Source organism: Saccopteryx bilineata, chromosome 2, assembly GCF_036850765.1.
Source record: "Saccopteryx bilineata isolate mSacBil1 chromosome 2, mSacBil1_pri_phased_curated, whole genome shotgun sequence".
Classification (NCBI taxonomy): domain Eukaryota; kingdom Metazoa; phylum Chordata; class Mammalia; order Chiroptera; family Emballonuridae; genus Saccopteryx; species Saccopteryx bilineata.
The window spans coordinates 149,444,670-149,471,991 of record NC_089491.1 but is presented as its reverse complement, the minus strand read 5'-3'; the positions used below and the strand labels follow the sequence as shown (position 1 = coordinate 149,471,991).

At 39.5% G+C, this 27,322-nt stretch overlaps 1 protein-coding gene across 3 annotated transcripts in view; it reads right to left on the bottom strand.

Moving 5' to 3' along the window:
- Positions 1–27,322, bottom strand: part of ANO6 (anoctamin 6) — a 217,323-nt gene that overhangs the window by 81,900 nt on the left and 108,101 nt on the right. For all 3 annotated transcript variants that reach the window (XM_066258167.1, XM_066258168.1, XM_066258169.1), the window contains one exon: positions 2,246–2,374. In XM_066258167.1, coding sequence (XP_066114264.1) covers positions 2,246–2,374 — 129 coding nt within the window. The remainder of the gene's footprint in view (positions 1–2,245; positions 2,375–27,322) is intronic.

The following is a 27,322-nucleotide window of genomic DNA, read 5'->3' as shown; positions in this document are numbered from 1 at the left end:
ACCCTGATTATCAGAGATATCAAAATGTAAAAAATAAGAGGCATCTCAAACATGAGATTGATAAGAAAATTCAGACTGACTGGTGGTACTGCAGTGGATGGAGCATGAACCCAGAATGATGGGGTCGCCCACTTGATCCTGAGTTACTACTGGCTTGAGCCTGAGGTTGCAGGTCTGATCTTTGGTCAAGGCATGTATGAGAAGCAATCAAAGTAGAACTAAGTGGAGCAACAAGTTGGTGCTCTCTCTCTCTCTTTCTTTCTCCCTACCCCCTCAAAAAAAAAAAAAAAAAAAAAAAAAAGAAAGAAAGAAAGAAAAGGAAAAAAATGTTCGTCAATGTTACATAGCCCGTCAGTAACTGTGGCAAAGACAAACTAGCAACCCACCAGAACCCCTGTCCCCTTCTCCACAGTGTGGAGTTCCTACTGAGAAATGGCTGTTTAGCCAGAAACTGCACTTTCCCCCTTCCTGAATTCTGATCAGTAGAATGTGAACACAACTGATATGATCACTTCCAGGCCAAAGAAGAAAAGAAGCATGAGTACTGTCTCCATCCTCTCTCTGCTCCTATCTACCATTTATGTTGATGCCCACGATGATATGAAACTACCCGCTGAATATGGCAAAGCCTCTGTGTCAGCCTGGGCTCCTGGACGACCGCAAGGAACAGAGCCCTGCCTGCAGTCCACACCACTGTGCCAAACAGAAATGCCACGTTTGACTTGAGCAATAAATAAACTTTTATTTTTTTAAGCCAATGTCATTAGAGGCCTGTTGGTTATATCAACTGGAATTACTCCAATAATATAGCAGCAGAATTAGAATTTAGGTTTCAGGTTCCAAAGCCTGTTTTTATCCTGTGACACCATGCAAATACAACCCCCAAAACAAACAGACACAAACCCAAAATAAAACAGAACTGATCGTTTCATTTTAAGCAGATTTCATCACTTGGTTTGAAAGAATGAGCAGATATAAATAGATTGAAGAATGATTAATTTCAGAGAGAAAATCCAGACAGGGATAATTAACAGTTGTATGTGTGATTGCACAGATGTGAGAAAAACAAAAACCAATAAAGAACAAGGGAGTGATTTTTCAAAGTGGGTAAAAGTGACACTAGCGTGTCTGCTCTTTTTTTTGTCTTGTTTCAGTCTAGGAGTCGGGAACCTTTTTGGCTGAGAGAGCCATGAACGCCACATATTTTAAAATGTAATTCCATGAGAGCCATACAACAACCCGTGTACGTTAGGCATTATCCAATAAAAATTTGTTGTCCCAAAGGACAGCTGTGATTGGCTCCAGCCACCCACAAGCATGAACATGAACGGTAGGAAATGAATGGATTGTAATACATGAGAATGCTTTATATTTTTAACGTTATTATTTTTTTTATTAAAGATTTGTCTATGAGCCAGATGCAGCCATCAAAAGAGCAACATCTGGCTCACGAGCCATAGGTCCCCGACCCGTTTTAGTCTAATGCAGTTTGGGTTCAGGTAAAGAAGATCCAGGCAGGTATTACGACCCCCGTCTACTCAATCGTTTACTATCTCAACATAAGGATGGCACTGACACCTGAGAGACCCTGAAACAGGTGCTGCTGGACTGGCAATGAATGAAAGGGAAGAAAGGGAGGTGACAGCAAAGAGGTGAGGTCAAGAGCACAAGTTCTAGATTTAAGAGATTAAACCTTGGTTCTACTATTTCTTCTAGTTGAGTCCGTGACTTTGGGCAATCATTTAACCTCTCTAAGGGTCAACTCTTTCATCTATGATGGTATGATAATAGAACACACTTCATATGTTGTTATGAGAATTAAATGAGAAAATACATGCAAAACACTCGTACTATTCATCAGAGAGCACACACGGAGTGCTAGTCATGATTACACTCACTGTCATCATTAACCATTAGCTTCTTTTCCCACCTAACTGCAAACAGCCAAGCGTGCTTTTAATATAAATCTCTTCTAGAGATAGAACGTACAATTCCTTAGAAAAATGTCTGCCTCCAGCTGTGAAACCAACTGAGGTTAAGAGCCTGTAGAAGCTTGTATTTCAAATTAAAACTAAACAATTTGTTAACATGCCTGGAGGGAATGATGAGCAGAGAAAGTTGAAGGTGTGTATGGTATATGATATTTCAAACACCAGTTTCACTATTGCTTACAGAAAAAGAGCACTTTGCCATTTCACAATATTATCAGTAATAAAAGGAAAGAAAAGTAGCATAAAAAACTTACCCTTTGTTTTTCATTTGAACCCTTTTTGTTGTTCTCTTTTCTACTTTCATCTTCATACACTAGAACAAAGTCAATCCTTCGCTGGCCGTCATTAAAAAAGAGTGAGTCAGGTTTTCCATTAAAGTCTTCCTGTGTGGAATGGAAAAACAAATTTCAATATCAATATATGGGAAACTGCTAATTATTTATTTTCTAACTTTAATGGGTACATGAATGTTTTTATAGAGAAAGACAACTACATCCATTACTAGTTACTTGACAAAGGTTATGGCCACTATGATCTTGCAAACATAATTGATTCTTTGTGAAAGTCCTTAAGTTGAGCAGGTCAGCATTAAACGTATGGGAAAAATACCAGTATTGCACATGTAACACACTCATCTTATTATTTTTTCTTAAGTGAGAAGTGGGGATGCAGAGAGACAAACTACTGCATGCGCACCGACTAGGATCCACCTGGCAAGCCTCCTACCAGGCGATGCTCTGCCCATCTGGGGCTGTTGCTCCGTTGTTCAGCAACTGAATGATTTTAGCACCTGAGGCAGGCCATGGAGCCATCCTCAGCACCCAAGGCCAACTTGCTCCAACCAAGCTATGGCTGTGGGAGGAGGAGAGATAGAGATCAGGGAGAGGGGTAGGGTGAAGAAGCTGATGGTCGCTTCTGTGTACCCTGACTGAGAATCAAACCTGGGACATCCACATGCCAGGCCAACGCTCTACCACTGAATCAACCAGCCAAGGCCAACACACTCATCTTAGCATTATTCCCACTTCAAATAGAAAAAGGAATATCAAGTTTGGAAATGAACACAGTAACCAGAGATGCCTATCCAAAGGGCAGAAGTCTGCTTAATAAGAAGAAAAATCTAAGACAAAGCACTGTTGATGAAAATCTCACTCTTCCTGTGTCTTATTTCTTAATTTTTCCTGACATGTCCTGACTTCACCACTTTATAAGAGGTATCATTTTATGACCTTAAACAAATATCAGAAGATGCTTTAATATACACAAAAGCTACAATGGTCTTTATTTGTTGCTGAATCCACAAAACATAGCCCCTCACTCCTAGGGAAAAACAAAACAAAAACAAAAAAAACTAGCAAAGACAACGAAATAAATGGGCTTTTAATTTAGACCTTATGGGTTAAAAAAACAAACAAATAATGACAAAACACAGACCTAATACAATTTAAGACAATCTCTATTACATATGGGTTTGAATAGAATTGTTTATAAAGGCTTAAATTTGTGTTCTCACACAGCTTGCCAAGTAGCTTGCATTGATTTTGTTGTTAAGAGTCAGACTACTTTTCAACTCAGTACTACTTTTTAATTTTTCAGTTTTGTAAATTAACTCCTGGGGAAGCACGCCCCTCTCTTAGGAGCACACCCCTGCCTTTCCCTTCCCCCCCTCTTCCCCCAGATGTGTTACGTTTGTGTTTCTCTCTCCTAAGCTCCAAGGGCCCTTCTCCTGCTTCTATAACTTGGTTCCTGAGCCCACACAGCCCAGCAGGCTCACTTCTACTACCTCTGTGACTTTCTAAATAAACTTTCCCTTATAATTTGTAAAAGAAAAAAAAAACTCCTGGGGAGACTGCATTTTGAAGTCATTAATCATTAAATGTAATTAATTCTCCTCTGTATTCAGCATCAATTAGTATAAATATTACCTAAATTTATCACCATTTCCTCCTTTTCTTCACATTTCTGAGATATATTTTTTGCTAAACATATTCAACCTGATATTTGATTCCTTTCCTCTTTTTCACCAGGGAGCATGTGAAGGTTTATTAGCATTCAAAGGCTCCTCACACTTAACGGGTTACTTCATCTGCAGAATGCATGCTGCCGCCAATGATGTAAACGAATTCAAAGCCCCTCCCTCATTTAACCAGGGATTCTAACCACAGTGTGACTGTGCCTTGAGACCTTTCCTAGGCAGGGCATTGAAGGGCCAAGAAAACAGACCCATCAGTGTCTTGGGCCACAATCCAATGTTTTTATTTGCAATTTCAGCTCTTTAAACCAATAAATTTTCTTTAAGACGATTTAAAGCTATACAAAAACACTAAGCCCCGTCTTTTCCCTTTCAGCCTACAGAGTTCTTGAGGCCCTTTCAATTTCTTTCCCTCTCCATGAAGATGCTACCACCGGTGATAATCACGGCAGCTGCTCAGAGGAAGTTTTATATAGAGGAAATAAGTGAATGGTCTCTCAGAATGGCAAAGGGGAGGTGAGGTAGTGTGGAACACAGTCACGAAGCCGTGGTCATCACTGCAGACGTCTGTATAGTGTACAAAGGCGACCTGTCTCTACTGCCCACGTTATGTTGCCTTTGGTGGCATCTGGCAGGCGCTCACTGAAGTTGAGTTCCGAGGGATCGGGCCTGGAATGACAACCACCTCCACACATGAACCAGGCACTCTTCCTTGCACGGCCATTGGTGGGCTGCACCGGTTGGCAGCTAGCTCCCAGGTAATCTGGTTGGCACACAGGTCTCTCTTAAGTGATAGAAGACCATGGCCCTCTGTGTGGAGTTGGCAATAGTCATCTATGGGAAATAACTAGGCCAAACTCTGATGTGATATTACTAGAATGCAATGCCTAGAAAAAGGGGGCCAGTGTTCCACTGCTGTGAAATCCAAGTTTCCCACCTCTTAGCAGAGACATTCCATTAGGCAGTTGGGAAGAAGAGAGAAGCTAAGTGCTGGTCTAGAAAGAGTATGTAACAAACAAGGGAACTGGCCTAAACAAAGAAGACTGATTTATGAACAAAACTGTGTTTAAAAAAAAAAATCTGGATTTTTTTAGTAATAAATTCTCCTATAGACCTAACTCACTCAACAGGACATTGAAACAACAGAAAACTAAAATAAGTCCTCATCCTGAAGTTTTTGCTTTATACGATGTAAAATCTTAATGATTTCCCAGGATAAATACAGAGAGTCTTCTTTAAATGACTGATTTGTTCAGACGTAGATTATTCCAGTTCTGGCCTCTATGTCTTCTCATGGAGTTCACTCAAAATTTGATCTTTAGTCTTTGCTACCAAGTCAAACGGCATCAAGATGAAAGACACAGAACCCTGAAACCCAGCTTTTCCTGTTCAGCTGCTTAAATGATAACAACCAAACACACACACACACACACACACACACACACACACACACACACACACTTGAGGAGAGGGCTTAAAACTTATCAGGTAAAATCATTTTAGAGATCAGAGCTTATGCATGGTGGTTGATTTTCCAGCTAGGAAATTTATTAATTCTTAGAATCTTCAGGGTAAACTTACTAACTGTCACCTTGTGGGTCTTAGACAAATGTCTTCAACGCCAAGAAAGTCAACAGAATCTCTAGCTGTCAATACTTCTTTCTTCATGGAAAAAATATCGAGCAAATTTCTAATTACAGTTTGGAGTCTTTAAGACATTACACCTGATCACCCTCATTGCCCTCTCCGGTTCCAAGGATACTAAGCTTCTGTTCATTTATACATTTGTAGTGAGTGACCTGACCTAACACTGTGCTAAGAGTTAAAGGCTACAGTCGTTAGAAGGCCTACCTATGTGCATTTGTCACTCTATCAAAATAAAGCAAAACCATGCCGCCAACCATTGCAGGAACATGGCCCGACCCCTGCTGCCTCTGGCTGCTGGCACTGACATTTCACACTTGGAATGAAGAGGAGGCATGCTTGATCCAGCAAGGGGAGATCTGAGAAGCAAGAGCCGAGCAGAGCAGGACAGAAGAGAATGGGAAGGGAGGTCACATGTGCTTTATCCCAGTGATGTTTTCCAGGCCTCTCAACTGGCTTCGCTCCTCCTTTTACTTGTGGGTGGCTACTTCCACAAAAGAGCTGAAAAGGCAGGATCCCCCTTAACCACATCAGGATAAAAAATCCAAGCAGTAGAATTACTCTGCTCAGTGCTGTTGAGCTACAGTAGTGAGTTTGAGAACATAAAAAAATATGCATATGATTTTTTGCTATTGGTAAAAGTGAGGGTCCTTATGACTTAGATTAAATTTAGCTTTACGTCCTAGCTCTAGAAATAATCTCTCTCCCTCCCCTCCCTCACTTGTCCCCTACCCCCACCTTTGGCAGGCTAAAAATAACATCTTGACCTAGGTATGTTTTAGTTCCTGAGCTGTAAGGTGGAATGAACTCCTGGCTACCATGCCATAAAACTAGACAGAGGGACACTGGAACAGACCACAGAGCTGTCCTCAAGACTTGAAGAAATTATTTATCACCCTCACCTCACCTCCAACCAATCAGTTCCCAACATGACCCCAACCCTAACCCACGGTGTCTGTGGTTTGCCCTGTATAATCTGTAACCTACAAGCCATCAGGAAGTTTGGACGTTTGAGCTGCAGCTTCCTGTTCCTCTGGGTGCTGCCATTCATAACGAAATAGGCAATATTCCTCCACTGCAATTACCAGTGTCTAGGGTTTTGGCTCTCCTAGCACCAGGTGGATAAACCCTTTCTGTTCTGTAACACTGGCCAGCAGGATGCGTGGGTACTAGTCCTGTCCCTGCAGCCGTTGGGATCTCTGTACTATAGGACAAGTGGTTGAGAAAGAATGTCCTGGAGGACAGACAGAGAGGTCCAAAGTTAAACATATTTCAGTAATTATGTGGTAGGAAAATTTCTCATAAGTGGTCTCTGAATGAAAGAAGGCAGTGGACTTCTCCTTGAATAGGATGGTATTCTTCAGATATATGAAGAGTCACGTGATGATTACATGATGGTGAGATCTCTCTTCTGGGCAGAGAAAGAAGGCTGGAGCAAGAGAGAACCTGGCAAAACAGCTGCCTACATGCCCTTGCTCTGGGGCATTTGGGTCAGGTATAGGTGAGCAGTCCATTACTAAGCACCCTCCTGAAATCCCTGCCATCATGGGCATTTGGTGATTTCATGAAAGAATCTGCTGCTTAACATTTGCCCAACACTTCTCAAGTGTCTCATATAACCCTGCAAAATCAAGACTAGAGGTCCATTTCACAGTAGAGGCCTCTATTCCTCTATTACTCCGTTCAAAATGCTGAGTTTAAATTCTTTGTTCAAGATCTGGATAAAAAGCAGTCAGACTGGGATCTTTGCTCAAGTTTCTGTGTAAGGGTGTTGGAAACTTGCCTGGGGAGTCAAGTGAAATTATCTGCTTGTATCTCTAGAATTTCCTAATAGACTATTTCTGCCCTGATATGGTCCTCACTGACTATGAGACTGGAGAGCATTCCAGGATTATTTGGGTTAATGGTCTCTACCTCTACACAGAGCAGGATGCATGAAAGCTTTATTGTCTAACAGTTAAGAAATTATACTATGGAAACAATATCAAAACAATTAAAGAACAATTGATAGATGAATGTGGAAAAGATGTGGCTCTCACAGCCTTTAAGACTAGCAAAGTAAAGTACATAATCAATTCCAAGAAGAACACAGCAGAAAGAAAAATAAACTTTCATCAGAGCAGAGGACAAAGGTGAAAATATAGGATCTTCCTTTTCTCATCAAACCTTGAATCCATGCATATAGCAAATTCTAGGGAAACAAATGTTTAGAGGCAAAAGCCTTTATGTACATATTTAGATCTTACAAAGTATGGAACATAATGAAATTTTATTTACACGCCCTGCAGTGATGCATGAGTTTAGGCAGATTCAAGGCATAAGTAATAAGGAAACATTCTTTCCCCTTTACATAATTATACAAAATTACTTCAGAGACAGGAGAGATAAGGCCAAATTCTATTCCTTATGTTAGATCATGTCCTCAGCCTGTAAGAACACCTGACGGTGAGAAAATGCAAAGTGCAAAGAAAAACAGCAAGAGCTGCAGGTATGAAAGGCCAGGCACCAGTACTGTGAGAAGCAGGGGTGAGAGACAAAAAAGTTAGGTACCAGTAACAGGGAGAAGGAATAATTCACAGATACACAGGAGAGTCACACAGGAAATGCCATGCTGTGGGGGACGAGTGGCTGTGTTTGTGACAGGACTATGGCATTCAGAAAGCTGTTGATGGAAATGAAGCATGGTGGAAAAGGGGCCCATTCAAGGAGGAAGATGCATCTAGAAGTGAGGACTCCAAGTCTCTTAGGGTCAAGTGTGCCAGGATGTTCCAAGAAAATTGATGGTGACTATCACAATCAAGATGTATTCAGGAGTGATCTAGAATGCTTTTTTTCTTTCTTCTTTTCTAAGTAAGAGGAGGGGAGATAGACAGACTCCTCCAGATGCCCCAACTGGGAACTACCCGGCAACCCCTGTCTAGGGCTGCTCGCTGCTCGGCCCATCCGGGGCCATGTTCACAACCAAGCTATTTTTAGTGCCTGAGGCAGAGGCTCCACGGAGCCATCCTTAGTGCCAAACATGTTTGAATCAATTGAGCCATGCTACGGGAGGGAAAGAGAGAGAGAAAATATCTCATATAACCCTGCAAAAGAGAGAGAGGGTGAGGGAGAGGAAGAGAACAGGGAGGGATGGAGAAGCAGAGGGTTGCTTCTCCTGTGTGCCCTGACCAAGAATCACACCTGGGACATCCACACGCTAGGCCAAGGTTCTACAACTGAGCCAATCAGCTAGGGCCCATAATGATTTTTATAGAAATCATACATTCTCTTCCCCTACTCTATTAACTATAGTATTAACTTTGAAAGGTCAATGGTCAGGTGTTATTCACCAAGTTCCTTGCTGACCCTTTGCATGTAGCAGAAGCCTAGTTTACATTTATCCCAGAATAAAAATGGCTCCCCCAATATTAAAAGTAAGATATACTCAATACAAAAAATCTGAAGATAGAGAAAAGTATAAAGGAAATAACAAAAGTCACATGTAACCCCATTTCCCAGAGATGAGCAGAACTTATTTTGGAGTATATCTTTTTAGTTGTTTTTATGCACACGTGCACACACATACACACACACAATTAACCAAAATGGTACCATACTATGTCTATAGTGGATGTTTATAAACATCCACCATAGACATTTTTCTAGCCTGATATAAAGCTCTGCATCATCATGTTTAATAGCTGCAATATACTTTAAACAGTTCCTCCACTGATGAACACATAAGTTGTTTCCAATTTGTGGCTTTTATAAACACTGCTGCAATGAGCATCTTTGTGCATATGTATCTGTGCACATGTTCAATTACAATTCCCTCAGGCTAAATTCTAGAAGCAGATTTTAACTAGCATGGCCTTTTTAGAAGCTTTTGATATATAGGTTGCTAAGTAATTATTCAAAATATTTTTAAAAGTGAACACTTCCATCAGCAAAGTATGAAAGCACCGCTACTCACCATCACTAGAGAGATCTTTTTCACTTCTTCCATGAAAAAGTAAAAAATATTTTCATTTGTACTTTTTAACTAGAGAGCTTGAACATGTTTATGGGTACTACCCAATTGAATTACTGCTTTTATGAAGTGTCTGTTATTTTTTTTTTTTTTTTTTTTTTTTTGTGACAGAGAGAGAGACAGAGAGACAGGGACAGACAGGCAGGAAGGGAGAGAGATGAGAAGCATCAATTCTTTGTTGCGACACCTTAGTTGTTCATTGATTGCTTTCTCATATGAGCCTTGACTGGGGGGGGGGTGCTACAGCAGAGCAAGTGACCCCTTGCTCAAGCCAGCAACCTTGGGCTCAAGCCAGATGAGCCTGTGCTCAAGCTGGCGACCTCAGGGTTTGAACCTGGGTCCTCCATGTCCCAGTCCGATGCTCTATTCACTGCGCCACTGTCTGGTCAGGCCCTGTTACTAATTTTTTTTTTTTTTTTTTTTTAAAGGGGACATGCTTTTAAGATTTCTCCATGTTTGTGAGCATGTCAGGAATCTTTCTTTCTTTTTTTTAAAATTTTTATTTTATTTATTCATTTTTAGAGAGGAAAGAGAGAGGAGAGACAGACAGAGAAAGAGAAGGGGGAGGGGCTGGAAGCATCAACTCCCATATGTGCCTTGACCAGGCAAGCCCAGGGTTTCGAACCGGCGACCTCAGCATTTCTAGGTCGATGCTTTATCCACTGCGCCACCACAGGCCAGGCACTAATATTTTTGACTTAACTGAACTATCTGGTTATGTAATCACCTCCCAGTAGATTCTCTTGGCTTTTTACTGATGAGATTCCAAAGACCATAGAGACAAATGGGGCAAATGATTGAATGGTAATATAAAAGAGGTCCATAGAATACCAAGTAAGTCCCCAAAGAAAAAGTAAAAAATAGTCTAGGGCACTGACGGCCAATGCTGGGTTCAATAATGTTGATGTGTTTTAAAAAATGTAGACATTTAACTGAGATGTGCTATGCTAGAGTTAGAGGGTTACCATCCCTGCTTCCACCCTCCCTGATGAACTTTCTACTTTAGTTTATGTGGCACCTGTGTAACTACCAAATGTCAGTGCTATCTTTTGACTCATATATTTCTTTAGATTTAGCACCTACTATTTATTTAGTTTATAAATGACTCCAATTACAAATTAAAAACTGATGTACAATGAGAAGCAATCAATGAGTATATAACTAAATAGAACAAATAAGTGAAACAAGTCGATGCTTCTCTCTCTCTCTCCCCCCACACATTCCCTTCCCCTGTCCCTTCCTCTCTCTCTTCCTCAAATCAATGGGAAAAAAATTAAGAATACTGATGTACAAATTCTTAAAAAATAGTCTTGCTATTTTATATTGGGAAGTGGCTATAACTAGTTCTCAAATAGTTGACCTTGTTATTTGTAGTCAATTCTCATCAGGGATAGATGCAGTTCACTTATAATTATAATTAGATTGTATTATAAAAATGCTTTTTCTTCTTTTTCCTTTTCTGTTACACACACCAGGGAGTGTTCACAGGCCAACAGCTTCCTGATTTTGTATATGCATTTTGCCTTTGTTTCCCTTTGCCTGTGTTAAAATAAACTTTAAGAGTTCTGTTATCAAGAATATTGTAGGCCCTGACTGGTTGGCTCAGTGGTAGAACGTTGGCCTGGCGTGCAGGAGTCCCGGGTTCGATTCCCAGCCAGGGCACACAGGAGAAACGCCCATCTGCTTCTCCACCCCTCCCCCTCTCCTTCCTCTCTGTCTCTCTCTTCCCCTCCCGCAGCCGAGGCTCCATTGGAGCAAAGATGGCCCGGGCGCTGGGGATGGCTCCTTGGCTTCTGCCCCAGGCGCTAGAGTGGCTCTGGCCGCGACTGAGCGACGCCCCGGAGGGGCAGAGCATCACCCCCTGGTGGGCAGAGCGTAGCCCCCTGGTGGGTGTGCCTGGTGGATCCCGGTCGGGCGCATGCGGGAGTCTGTCTGACTGTCTATCCCCGTTTCCAGCTTCAGAAAAATACATAAATAAATAAATAAATAAATAAAAAGAATATTGTATTTCAGAGATGTCAAATGATCACTGTTAAATATTTCCCTCTAGCCCATGATAAAGGAGCAGTTTTATCAGGTGGACTGCTCATATGATTTTAAATGTTATATTCTTAATATTTCTGAACTGGGCTATAGAAAATATAAAAAATAATTCTGACATGACTCTTAAAATAAAACTTGCTTAAAAATATTTAAGTAACCAGGGTAGATAACAAACTTCATTAGGAGCATTCTCATAGAAGTACAACTGTGATTGAACATTTTCCGTAAGCCCACAGTGAGAGTTAGAACTGGGATTTTCAATTAGCATAATTTTAAACTTTTTTAGCTCTCCTTTTTTCTCCACAGCCTGTTCACCACTTTGAAACCTCACTTTAGCCTTCCTTAAAGACAATCTGCAGAAAAGAAGGGGAACAAGTCAGAAGAAGTAAAAAAAAAAAAAAAAAAAAAAGGAAAGGAAAAGGGAAAATGTGGAAACACTTTTAGTGGTTATTTTCACACTCTCCTTTTCTAGAAGAAGCCATCATCTGTTTGCACTCCTCTCATCTGGTGAAAGAAATGTGGGTGAGATTAAGCTACAAAATATTCTCAACAGCCTTAGGAATGGTAAAGTGATAGTATATTAAAATAAGACAAGTGGTTCAACAGGAATTTGTGAGAATGATTATCTTCCAGGGGGCTAACCTCTCAAGGTTTCACACTGTCTAGCTTTGCTTCAATATCTCATTACGGTTTTAACATCCAACCACTTACCTAAAACATTTTTGAACCTATTAGCATTTTCAGGTTGCACTATTTCCCGAGTAAGAATGTTTTTAGGATTTCCACCTACACAAAATGGTTGTCCTAAGTTACATTTTTTGGACCTTAAGAAATAGCTCTGGCCTGACCTGTGGAGGCACAGTGGATAAAGTGTCGACCTGGAACACTGAGGTTGCTGTTTGAAACCCTGGGCTTCCCTGGTCAAGGTACATATTAGAGTTGATGCCTCCTGCTCCACTTCCCTTCTCTCTTTCCTTTCTAAAAATGAATAAAGTCTTTAAAAATAAATAACTAATTACTTAAAAAAAGAAGAAGAAATAGCTCCAAGGCTTTTATTTTAGAATTTGTTAGAACCAAAATATTTCTGCAAGATCCTTCATGACTTAATGGACTTCCATGATATTCTATTTACAACTTAAGAAACAATAATTTTAGCTTGACTTCAAAACTACACATTCTCCTCCACCTATCCTCTTGCTCCTCCTAATCATTTTTTAACTGTCTTTCCGTTATCTGTTTTCAATTCTTGAAAAAGTAATTATCAATCAAAAATATTTACTGGTGGTTCTCATTCACTAAACCCGTAGCTGTAGTCCCTGAAAATCTTATGCTTTTCAATGAGAGCCCATCTCAGAGAAGGTGACTAAAATCTGAGAATGAACAGAAAAGAGTGTCGTGCTATAGCTATTCAGTCTACTGAGCTGAAGAAGAGATTTAAGGCACAGCTGAGGGTGCAAGTAAGGCAATGAGTCTTAAGTTTTTCACTAGGTTCCTGTATAATTCTTCTGCAAACTCCGTTAAAATTACAATCCGTCATTCCCAGAAAACTCTTCATCTTTCACAGGAGGTTTCCATTTCCAGTCTAAGAACTACCCTGAGCTATTTATTTTAGCTTTTCAGCTGCTCAGGCTCATAAGAGTCCTGTTGTCCACTGTAACTCCTTTGTCAAAATGTTATGTCACATGTATTCCTTGGCCATAATCCTCTCAGGCCACTTCTCTGGGAACTGATGGCTACAATCTCATTCAATGCAAGAGGAAGAAAGACAAATCAGAGCATCTCATGCTCAGCTAAGCAAAGCAAAGGGTTGGGACCACTCCTAGCAGCTGGTTCATGTTTTATAGATAATACTTTCCTTTAACTCAAGAAGCAGTTTACAAGAATGGCTGTTCTTTGGGGTATGAGAAAGAAGATGCATATATGTTTCCAAAACAAAATAAAAAAACATATTAATGACTCATTTAAAACAGTGGCACAAAAAATGTTTTAAAGTGACTATAGATAACAACCTTATAAAAATCTTCCTCCCATCAATTACTAGATATTTTCAAGAAATAAAATACTCTGAGGTAGTGAGCTTTCCTATAAACTTAATACATAATTTCAAAAGGTTACTTTAATCTTTTTGTGCTCAAAATTTTCTCAAACATAGTACATAGTATTTTTTATTTTTCAAAGAAAGAATTGTTATTACTACAACTACTATTCTTCCTATTATTATTATTATTGAGGGAGAAATGAAGGGAGCCCAAAATAAGAATAAAGAACACTGTTTATATCCTCCCACAGCATCAAAATTACAACTAAATTACAGAACAACCATCATTGAGAACCACCTAAAGACTAGCTGAACAGAAGTGCTATAAAAACTATATAAAAAAGAAGACAGGAGAGTGTAGGAGAGGCAGATATGTGGAATGGGCTGGCCCTATACCTACAAATGGCAATTAAGAATCAAGAAGGATATCTTGGCTGTGGAGATCCCCCTGAGGAGTAAGGGGTCAGAGTCCCACATCAGGCTCACCAGCCAAGAACACCAGTGCTGGGAAGAGGCGTCCCCACAACATTTGTCTGTGAAAAATAGTGGGAATTGCATTTGAGAGAGATGGAAGGCTCATGGAGTCCCAGGCATTCTTTTTGAGGGGTCCACGCATGGACTGGCTCACTCACAAATTCACTTGCTCTGAGCTTTCAGGGGCTGCAGCTCCAAAAGCACCAGGATAATACAGAGGAACTGATCTGACTAGCTTTCAGGCAAGAGCTGGAGGGGCAGGCGCCAGTGCGGCTCCCTCCGGGAAAGGAAGCGCAGACAGACACCAATGTTCCATTGTTGAGCTGTCCTCCCACCCAACCTCCCTGGCACAGGTGATTGACAAATGGAGGTGGAGCTCTCCATTACCCTAATATCATTCGCTTCCCCCTGGTGAACCCCTGAAGCCCTGCTCCATCCAACTTTCATACCTGGCTCAAGCCATTTCCAGAAACTTTTCCACATAGGCAGTCTACTTTGCTTTGTGTTGTAAACTTTTCTGAAAACTCTTAAAGTTCTACAAACAAACATGCCCTATACCTCTTGCTAAGCAACCTCAAGCCTGGCACAAGCAGTGACTGGTCTCAACTTGTATTGTAACTCTTATCAGGTGGCCCCACACCTGGTATAAAGTACAACCAGTGTTGGCTTGGAATGTATATTCAACTAAATGGCCACAAGCCTGGCACAAGTGGTGACTGGCTTCAGCTCACACTGTGGTGACCACATGAGGGTCCCACACCTGGCACTAGAGGAAACTGGCTTGGTTTATAGCATAGCCTCTCCTAAGAGGGTCCAAGCCCAGCACAAATGACAACCAACTACAGATCATTTTGTAGTTTCCACCAGGAGGTCCTTAGCCAGCCACAAACAGATGCTGACCTTGGCCTATACCTGAGCCCCTTCTAAGAGCTCACAGAACCAATATATATGGCAGATGACTTCAGAACACACCAGAGCAGCACCCAACCAGCTCAACAAATGACTTACTTTAAGGAAGGATGCAACTTGGCACCAGAGCCCTGCTAAAGAGACTCCTGCTCCATAGGACCAGCCCATACATACATCAGCTTGTCTGCTGTAGTCACAGCCAGTCCTCATAGTTAGTCAGCCTGAGGGTCAATCCAATCAATAGCAATAACAGGAGAGCACACACTCTTCACAAAAGACACTCCGGAGCACCTACCTCAGGTGACCAAGTTGACAGTGCCACTAGGCCCCACAGAACACTCACTAGATAAGGCCCATTTGCCAAGATTGAAAGACATAGTAGATCTACTTAATACATAGAAACAAACACAAGGATTCAGCAAAAATGAGGAGGTCCCAAACAAAAGAACAGGACAAGACTCCAGAAAAAGAACTAAACAAAACAGAAACATGCAATCTAACAGATACAGAGTTGAAACCAATAGTTATAAGAATGCTCAATAATTTAGAGGAAGAATAAATAAGCTCAGTGAGAACTTTAAATATGGGAGAGAAACCATAAAAAAGAGGCAGAATTGAAGAATATAAAAAATGAAACTGAAGAAGACATTAAAGGGAATCAACAGCAGATTAGATAAAGCAAATGATCAAATCAACAACCTGAAGACAAGATAGTAGAAAACACCCACTCAGAAAAACAAAATGAAAAAAAGAATTAAAAAAAATAATGATAGTTTAAGAGAACTTTGGGACATTTCGTGTGTACCAATATCCGCATCATTGGGTACAAGAAGGAGAAGAAAGACAGCAAGGGATTTAAAACCTATTTAAAGAAATGATGGAAAACTTCTTTAACCTGGCAAAGGAAATAAATATACAAGTCCAGGAAGTACAAAAAATCCCAAACAAGACAAACCCAAAGAGTCACTAGCCAAGACACATCATAATTAAAACACCAGGGATTAAACACAAAAAGAGAATTTTAAAAGTAACAAGAAAAAACAATTAGTTACATACAAGTGAGCTTTCATAAGACAGTCAGTTAATTTCTCAACAGGAATTTTGCAGGCCAGAAAGGACTAGCACTAAATATTCAATTGAATGAAATATGAAGACCTACAACCAAGACTATTCTACCCAGCAAGGCTAACATTTAGAATTGAGGTCAGAAAAAAAGTTTCCCAGTCAAGGAAAAGCTAAAGAAGGTCATTACCACTAAACCAGTATCATAAGAAATGTTAAAGAGACCTCTTTAAGTACTAAAGAAAAAAAATAAAAAATATAATAATGGTACATAATCAAATGTCAAAATAACTTATTTTGACATTCTCTCTGAACATATATACCCTGATTTATCAATGTCACCCCATTAAAATTAATTTTTAAAAAATAAATAATAAATAAAAAAGGTATTTACTTCCTAAAAAATATATATAATACATATATATAATAAATAATATATATATAATACAGTGGTACCTTGAGATACAAATTTAATTCGTTCTGTAACCAAGCTCATAAGTCAGTCAACTCATATATCAAACTGCCGATACTGGACCCATTCGCCAATGTGCCAACTAGCGGCAGCTTCCCGAATCACGACTTGTATCTCAGAATTTCGCTTGGATCTCAAACAAAAATACAGACTAAGTTGCAGCTCGTATCTTAAAAAAATTCATATGTTGGTCTGTTCGTATCTCAAGATACCACTGTAAATGAAATGCAGAAAAGATGCTCACTGATAAAGGTAAACAGTAAAATCAGAGGATGAACCAATTATAAATTCAGTACAAAGATTAAAAGACAAAAGTAGAAAAGTCACATGTAATTAAAACAATAAACTAAGGAATACACACAAACACACACGAAAGCAGTAAAAAAGAATAACAAGAACAATGAAGGATTAAAAAATTGTAGTGATTTTTAGAGTGTGTTTGAATTGAAGCAACCATCAACTTAAATAAACTTATATAAACACAGCTTAGTATATCTGAAGCATGTGGTAACACAAACCAAAAATCTACAAGACATATACAAGAAATAAAGAGAAAGTAATCCAAACACAATACCATAGAAAATATCAACATACAAAAGCAGAGAACAAGGAAATATGAAAGAAACAGATAAGAACTACAAAAACAATCAGATAACAATTAATGGCAACAATGACATACCTATCAATAATTAGATTAAATCTAAATGGACAAATTGCTCCAATCAAAAGAATATGGTAGCCAAATGGATTAAAAAAACAAGACCCATATATAGGTGCCTACTACAGACTCACTTCAGACCAAAAGACTCTCATAGATGAAAAACTTGTAAACAGGATAGAAAAAGCTATTTCATGCAAATGAAAATAGACTTGGGGATAGTAATATTTACATCGGACAAAATAGATTTTTTAAAAAAGGCTTTCATAAGAGACAAGTTATTTCATTATGATAAAGGGATCAATGCAAAAAGAGGATATAACTCTCATAAACGTTTATGTACCCAACATAGAGGCACCTAAATATATAAAGCAAATATTGATGGAAATACAGAGAGAGATCAACAGATATACAGTCATAGTAGGAGACTTTAATACCCCATTGGAATCAATAGATAAATCTTCCAGACAGTAAATCAATAAGAAAACAATGGTCTTAAATGACACATAAGACCAGATGGCTTGATACTCTTAGGACATTTCACCCAAAAGCAGCAGCATATACATTCTTTTCAAGTGCACATGAAACATTTTCTAGGATGGTAGGCCACAAAACAAGTCTCAGTATAATTAAGAAGATTGAAATCACAAAAAGCATCCACTCCAATTAGAATGGTATAAAACTATTGATAGAAATTAGTTATAAAAAGGAAATTAAAAAACACACCAAAAAGGCACTAGCCAGTTTGCTCAGTGGTACAGCATTTGCCAGTGTTTGGATGTCCTGGGTTCGATTCCCAGTCAAGGCACACAGGAGAAGCAACCATCTGCTTCTCCACCCCTTGCCCTTCCCCTTCTCTCTCTCTCTTCCCCTCCCACAGCCATGGCTCGACTGGTTCAGCAAGTTGGCCCTGGGAGCTAAGGATGGCTCCATGGCCTCTGCCTCAGGCACTAACAATAGCTTGGTTGCCAAGCAATGGCTGAAGATGGGCAGAGCATTGCCCCATAGAGGGCTAGCTGGGTGGATTCCCATTCAGGTGCATACAGAATCTGTCCCTCTGCCTCCCCTCCTCTCATTTAATAAAAAATTAAAAAATTAAAAAAACACAGCCTGACCTGTGGTGGTGCAGTGGATCAAGTGTTGACCTGGAACACTGAGATCGCTGGTTTGAAACCCTGGGCTTGCCCGGTCAAGGCACATATGGGCGTTGATACTTCGTGCTCCTCCCCCCTTCTCTCCTTCTCTCTATCTCTATCTCTCTTCTCTAAAAAATGAAAAAAAAAACAAAACCCACAAACAAATGGAGACTAAAGAACATGCTTCTAAACAATGAGTGAATTAACAAAATGAAGGAGAAATCAAAAGATACTCTGAGGCAAATAAAGAAGAAAACATAATGAACTAAAATCTATGGGACACAGTAAATGCAGTTCTAAGAAGGAAATGCATAACAATATACACCCCAAGAAGCAAAAAATCTCAAATAAACAATCTAACCTTACACCTAAAGAAACTAGAGAAACAAACAAACAAAAAAGCCCAAAGTGAGTAGAAGAAAGAAAATAATACAGATCAGAGTGGAAATAAATGAAAGGGTCTAAAAAAAGCCTGACTGGTGGTGGCACAGTGGATAGATCATCAACCTGGGACATACATAGTTCCCAGGTTCGAAACCCTGAGATCTCCGGCTTGAGCATGGGATCATCAATGTGATCTCATGGTCGCTGGGTCAAGACCAAAGGTCACTGGCATGGCTGGAGCCCCTGCCCCAAGGTTAAGATACATATGAGAAGCAATCAGTGAACTAAAGTGCAGCAACTACAAGTTGATGCTTCTCATCTCTCTCCCTTTCTGTTTCTCTCAAAAAGAAAAAAGAAAACAAAGAAAAAAAAAGAATTCAAATCTATCCTTCTCAAACTACTATTTCAAAAAACTCAAGAGGAGCAAAGGCTCTTAAGCTTATGTTACAAGGCCACCATTATCCCGACTCCAAAACCAGGGAGAGGCACTGTCAACTGTAACCAATACACCTGATGACAAAGATGTGGAAATCCTCAACAAAATATTAGCAAACTGAATTCAGCAATACATAAAATAAAAGTCATATCATGATCAAGTGAGATTTACTCCTGGGATACAAGGTTGGTTCAATAACTGCAAATCAATTAATATAATACACTATATAAACAAAATGAAGGATTAAAAGCATATGATCACATTAATTGATGCAAAAATAACATTTGACAAATTCCAGCATACATTTAAGATAAAATTCTCAGCAAAGTATGACTCTAGGAAGCATATGTCAACATAATAAAAGCCATTTATGACAGGCCCACAGCTAACACCATACTCAACAAAGAAAAGCCAAAAGTGTTTTCCTTAAGACCAGAAACAAGAGAAGGATGTCCACACTCATTAATTTTATTCAACACAGTATTAAAAGTCCTAGCCACAGCAATCAGACAAGGGGAAAAAAAAGGCATTGAAATTAGAAAAATAGACATAAAATTGTCACTATTTGCAGATGACATAGTAAATAAAGAGAACCCTGAAGATTCCACCAAGAACTATAAAAAAACTGATAAATTAATTAGTAAAGTAGCAGGATATAAAATCAATATTCAAAAATTAGTTGTATTTTTATACACCAATAATGAACTATTAGAAAGAGAAATTAAGAAAACAAACTCATTTACAATTTCTATTAAACAATATAAACTAAACTAAAATACCGAGGTGTAAATTTAATGAATGACCTATACTCAGATTAAAAGACACTTAAGAAAGGAATTGAGGAAGATACAAATAAATAGAACCATATATTGTGCTCAGGGATAGGAAGAACTAACATTGTGGAAAAAAATGTCCATACTGTTCAAAGCAATCTATTGATTCAACACAATACCTATCAAAATACCAATGGCATTTATCATAGAACCAAAACAAATAATCCTAAAATATATATGGAACCACAAAAGACTTCAAATTCCCAAAGCTATCTGGAGAAAGAATAACAAAGTTGAAGATATCACATTATCTGCCATCAAACTATACTACAATGCTATAGAATAAAACAGAATGGTATTGGCATAAAACAAACACATAAATTAATAAAACAAACTATAGATCCCAGAAGTAAGCTTACATCTATATGGTCAATTAATCGATGACAGAGGAGACAAGAATATATACCAAAACAGTCTCTTATTGTGAAAACTGGACAGTTAAAACACACACACAGCCTGACCAGGCGATGGCGCAGTGGATGGAGCATCGGACTGGGATGCGAAAGAACCAGGTTTGAGACCCCAAGGTCGCCAGCTTGAGCGCGGGCTCATCTGGTTTGAGCAAAGCTCATCAGCTTGGACCCAAGGTGTCTGGCTCAAGCAAGGAGTTACTTGGTCTGCTGAAGGCCCACGGTCACAGCACATATGAGAAAGCAATCAATGAACAACTAAAACTAAAGTGTCGCAATAAAAAAACCTGATGATTGATGCTTCTCATCTCTCTCAGTTCCGGTCTGTCTGTCCCTATCTATCCCTCTCTCTGACTCTCTCTCTGTCTCTGTAAAAAAACAAAACAAAAAAATAAAACAAACACATACACACACAAGCTCTCTCTCTCTCTCTCTCTCTCTCTCTCTCTCTCTCACTCTCACACACAAAGAAAAAAGAAACTAGTCCACGTTTTTTCACCATATACAAGAATAAATGTAGAATAAAACTCTCAGAAGAAAGCATACTGAGTAAACTCTTTGAAACTGCTCTTAGTTCTATATTTTTGGCCATGTCTCCTCAAACAAGAAAAAGAAAAAAAAATAAATGTAACTACATCAAATTAAAAAGTGTTTGTACAGCAAAGGAAACCACCAACAAAATGAAAAGACAACTTATTGAATATGAGAATATATGTGTCAATGATATATTTCATAAGCACTTAATGTTCAAACTATATTAAAAAACTTGTACAAGTTAACACCAAAAAGACAAACAATTCAATTAAAAAAATGGGCAGAGGACCCGAATGGGCATTTCTCCAAAGAGAACATACAGATGGCCAATAGACATATGAAAAAATACTCAATGTCACTAATCATCAGGGAAACACAAATTAAAACTTCAAGATATCACCTCACACTTGTCAGAATGGCTATCATCAATAAATCAACAAAGAGATGTGGGCAATGATTTAGAGAAAAGGTAACCCTCATGCATTTTTTGGTTTATGTTCCTCAAAAAATTAAAAAAAGAACTACCTTACAACCCAGCTATTCTACTTCTGGGTATATATTTTTAGAAATTCAAAACATGAATTCAAAAAGAAATATGCTCCTCTAAGTTCACCACAGCATATTTATAATAGGAAGATATGGAAGTAACCTAAGTGCCTAAGTGTCCATGGATAGATAACTGGATGAAGAAGATGTGATATATATATTATATATATAATGACACATTACTCAACCATAAAAAAGAATAAAATTTTACTACTTGTGACAACATGAATGAACATAGAGGTTGCTACACTAAGTAAAATAAGTCAGTTTCTCCATTTTTCTAATAAATCCCATATGATTTCACTTATATGTGGAATCTAAAGGCAAAATAAATGAACAAATAAAACAGAAACAGAAAATAACTTGTTGCCAGATAGGAGGAGGGTTGGGAGGTTTAAGGGATGGGCAAAGAAGGTGAAAAGATTAAGAAGTATAAATTGCCAGTTATCAAAACAGTAATAAAGACACAAAATACATCATAGGGAATATAGTCAATATTATAATAACAAAAATGGTGTCAGGTAGGTACTTGACTTACTGAGGTGATCACTTTGTAAGTTATATAAATATCTAATCACTACACTGTATACCTGAAACTAATACTGTATGTCAACTGTAATGAAACAAAACTTTTTTTCTCTGGCCAGCTGGCTCAGTGGTAGAGCATTGGCCCAGTGTGAGGATGTCCTGGGTTCAATTCCAGGTCAGGGCACATAGGAGAAACGCCCATCTGCTTCTTTACTCCTCCCCCTCTCGTGTTTCTCTTTCTCTCTTTTACTCTCTTTCTCTCTCTCTCCCTCCCTCACTCAAACTCAAACTCACCCAATTGGAGTGAGTTGGCCCCAGGCACTGGGGATGGCTCTATGGCCTCTGCTTCAGGTGCTGAGAAGAGTTTGGTTGCTGAGCAATGGAGCAGTGCCCAAGATGGGCAGAGCATCACTCCCTAGTGGGCTTGCCGGGTGGATCCTGGTTGGGGTGCATGTGGAAGTCTGTCTCTCTGCCTCGCTTCCCCTAACTGAATAAAAAAAAATTTTTTTTTCCTTTTTTTAAACCATGGGCTTTGGTATCTGGCCAAGCTGGGTTCAAATCACAGCTCTGCTACATACAATTAACCATCTGTGTTGGTGTGTATATTTTATCTCTTTAACTAAATTTATTCACCTGTAAAAGGGAGGAAATCACAGAAACAAAGGCAGGGTTACTGGTAAGAGTAAGTGAGATGATACAGGTAAAGCAATAATACAGATCCTGAAACATAATAAAAGGGACAGTATGAGCTGCTGGTGTTCTCTATATTAACATGTAAGAGTTCTTGATTGACCTCTAGCTTTGCTGGGTACATTCACACACTTTATACCCATTAGGAACTTTCACCTGCATCTTGTTTTTTCTCTATGTCATACTCAAAGTATGCTACCATTTGCTACCATTTGACCTGTTTTTAATAGGTATTCCACTATCCTTTTATTTGATGCTTTGAATTGGACCACCAAATTAACTGAATTTGTTGAATATCTTTGAAAGTAAGCCTTAGTGCTTTGGTTTTGAGCACCAAGAGGCTTTTTAGCTTTTTCAGGTTCTCAGTAAAATGTGACAAAAGTGAAGGGCCCCATCAAACAAACGAGTAAAATATGTTAGAGGTTAATATATTGTCATTAGTTTCTATTTTCCCCATCTACTCAATCTATTTCAAAAGAGATCTTGTGGTATCTGGCATCAAACAGAATGAAAACAAGGAAGATTAATGAATTCTAAACACAGCTAAAGAATCAGAGCCAGAGAAAGTAGAAGGAAAAAAATGTACTAACCATCAGGACAAATGTAATTGTGATTTTAACATGACATTTGGCACAAAGCCTTCTGTTGGCAAGGCAGAAGGGAAATGATATGGTCGTTATCAGAATAAAAGGAAGCGTTCTGATTTGGAGGAGGAGGGCAAAGTCTCATGTTAGACCTCATATAGAAACACCCGGATTTCACCTATTTCCCTAACAATATTCTTGGCCTAGAATTGGGGTTATAAACTATAATGAACTGGTAACCTCTGACTTCTCTGTCTTCAGTTTTCATATCATTTCTACCTTTGAAGCAATGAGTGTACATTTTACTCTGTTCCAGCTACTGCCATCACTCCAGTCTGCACTCCTAACTCTTACTAACTAGATTACAATATATAATAACCCAGTAGGTCTCCTTGCATCCAGGTGTCCTGTTTGCCACTTCACCTTACACACTGCCACCGTATGGCCATTCCTAAACTAACACATTCAAGTCGCAGGATCCAAACACCTTCAGTTACTCCCACCGACCTCTGAACACAGTGCAAACTTTCAAACAGGTATTCCGCACCCCTCATAATCTGATTATAGCCCATGTTTTATTAATTAACATTCTTCACCCTCCGGCCCAACCATCCTCTCCAGTGTTTTGACTGTATCATGCTGCCTCCCCCCTCTAGTTCTTTGCTCACATGATCTCCTCTCCTGAAATCCCTTTCCCTTCTCCTTCCCACCTATCCAAATCTTAACTGCTCAGGGTCCAGCTCAGTTTTTCTCCCATCAAGCCTTCCTAACAACTCGTGTTCATGTTTTTCCCCCCTCAGTATACTACTGTTTATGCCAATCATTGTGTGTTATGTGGACTTTGGGAGATTCCAGAGCCCCTTTCGTGGGGACCATGAGGTCACACAACCATGTTTATAATAATTCTAAGATGTTATTTGTCTTTCTCACTGTGTTAACATCTGCAATGATGGTGCAAAAGCAACAGTGGGTAAAACTGCCAGCACCTTAGCACAATTCAGTAGTGATACCAAACTGTATGCATTGTCACTGTATTCTTCACCACCACACACAGTAAAAAAAAAAATTGCATAATAATGTCATTGATGAAGCCGTAACAGTTGCTAGCTGTATTAACTCCTGACCCTTGAGTACATGGCTTTCTAACATTCTACGAGAGGAAACAGAAGGACCCATTAAAGCACTTTTGTTTCATATCAAATATGGTAGTTTCTTGAGGATAAATGTTTATATACTTTTTGAGTTACCAGTTTTTCTCACAGACACTACTTTCACTTGACACAAAATTGACACAAAATTCAGTTATCCAGACTTGGGCATTTGGCATATATTTTCCCAGAAATGAACGGTGAAACTATTATTTCAAGGAAAACTAGTAGCAATATTTATTGCTAATGATAAAATTTGAGCTTTTATGCAAGTATAAGAATTTAGGACAGCCTGACCAGGTGGTGGCGCAGTGAATAGAGCATCATACTGGGACGCAGAGTACCCAGGTTTGAAACCCTGAGGTTGCTGGCTTGAGCGCAGGCTCACCAGCTTGAGCGCAGGGTTGCTGGCTTGAGCATGGGATCATAGACATGACCCCATGGTTGCTGGCTTGAGCAAGGGGTTATTCACTCTGCTCTAGCCGCCCCCCCTCCCCCGTCAAGAGAAAGCAATCAACAAACAACTAAGGTGCCGCAATGAAGAATAGATGCTTCTCATCTCTCTCCCTTCCCATGTGTCTGTTCCTGTCTGTTGCTCTGACTCTCTCACTGTCAAAAAAAAAAAAAAAAAATTAGGATCGCCACTGTGAACTTGACAGCTTCTCAATAGTCACTGGCTTTTCTGATGAGACTAGATGTGTGTTAACAAATGTAGTTTTTTTTTTTTATTATAAAATAAAATAGGTCAACATTTGTAAGAGCTACTTAATTCAGTGAACATACATTTTCCAGTTGTCCTATGCATGGTAATAAAAATCATTCTTGGGTTGCAAAATGTAGCATAGGTTTTCAATAAACAAAAAGTTCATTGCTATGGTTTTACATTTCTCATTGCAATCAACCTTTAAGAAACTACCACTTAGTGAGTTTTAATGTGGTATCAAAGAACAACATCCACAATTGCCTAAAAAAGGCTTTAAAACACTTCTTTCTTTTCTGACTATCTACCTTCATAAGGCTGGATCTACCTCATGTACTTCAAAGAAAAGAACATAAGCAGACATAAGAATCCAACTGTTCAAAGGAAATCAAAAACAAAATGAAAATACAACCTACTGAATGGGAGAAAATATTTGCAAATGATGTATCTTATAAGGGGTTGATACTCAAAATATAAAAAGAATTTGTACAACCCAACATTAAAAACTCAGATTAAAAAATGGGTAGAGGCCCTGGCCAGTTGGCTCAGTGGTAGAGCGTCGGCCTGGCGTGCAGGAGTCCCAGGTTCGATTCCCAGCCAGGGCACACAGGAGAAGCACCCATCTGCTTCTCCACCCCTCCCCCTCTCTTTCCTCTCTGTCTCTCTCTTCCCCTCCCGCAGCCAAGGCTCCATTGGAGCAAAGTTGGCCCAGGCACTGAGGATGGCTCTGTGGCCTCTGCCTCAGGTGCTAAAATGGCCCTGGTTGCAACAGAGCAATGCCCCAGATGGGCAGAGCATCGCCCCCTGGTGGGCATGCCGGGTGGATCCCGGTCGGGCGCATGTGGGAGTCTAACTGCCTCCTCGTTTCCAACTTCAGAAAAATACAAAAAAAAAGGGGGGGGGTAGAAAAATGGTAGAAGACCTCAATAGACATGTCTTCAAAGAAGACATATGGACAGCCAACAGACATGAAGTGATGCTCAGCATCGCTAACAACCAGGAAATGCAAATCAAAACCACAATGAGATATATTGCTTTACACCTGCCATGATGGCTGTTATCAAAGTCAAACAGCAAGTGTTTGTAGGTATGTGGAGAAAAGAGAAACCCTGTGCACTGTTGGTGGGATTGTAAATTGGTGCAGCCACTATGGAAAAACATATGGAGGCTCTTCAAAAACAAAAAAAACATAATTACCATATAACTCAGCAATTCTACTTCTGAGTATTTATCCAGAGAAAATGAAAACACTAATTAGAAAAGACATATGCATCCATTGTTCATTGTGGCATTATTTTCAACAGCCAAGATATGGAAACCACCTTAGTGTCCACTGACTAATAAATGAATAAAGAAGATGTGGCACATATTTTTAATGGAATACCACTTGGCCATAAAAAGATGAAATCTTGCCATTTGTGACAACATGAATGGACTTTAAGGGTATTAGTGAAATAAGTCAGATGGAAAAGGACAAAAATCATAAGAGTTCCCTCATATGTGGAATACAAAACAAAACAACCCCCAAATACTAAAATGTGGTCATGGAGAGACTGCAAGAGCCCAGGAAAGAGAGGTGGCAACTTATTCTTGGGGGGGGGGAGCAGAGATGAGGAAAAAGGAGCACAGTGAAGCTGTAACTTATATTTAGCATCAGCAGGTCAGAAACAAGGAATCAGGAAAACTCTCAGGGGACCAGCTGGAGCAGCTGAGAGGATGACAATTATATTTACCCAAATTCAGAAAACTGAAAGAGAAATATGACTGGGAAAGGAAGACTAAGAGTTTGTAAGATTTCCAAGTGGAGGTATCAGGGGCCGGGGGTTGAGAGGAAAGATGCAAGACTGCAAGGATGGGCATGGGAGTTGTGCAGGAGAGGCTGTAATCCGAACTAAAGAAGAACACCTGAGAAAAGAGCAGGGATGAGCTCTGAGGAGGAATGACTGACAGGAGGGCTTGGATGGAAGGAGTGGGCGAGCAAGAAGGTAGAGAGGTGGCTCACTCCTCTCTCCCCTCTCCACTCCCTGCTTCTGTCTTCCCTTCTCCCCCGCCCTCCCCCCCCCCCCCCCCACACACACATATTAGATATGTAGAGTAGTCTAACTGGACTGCTTGCTTTCT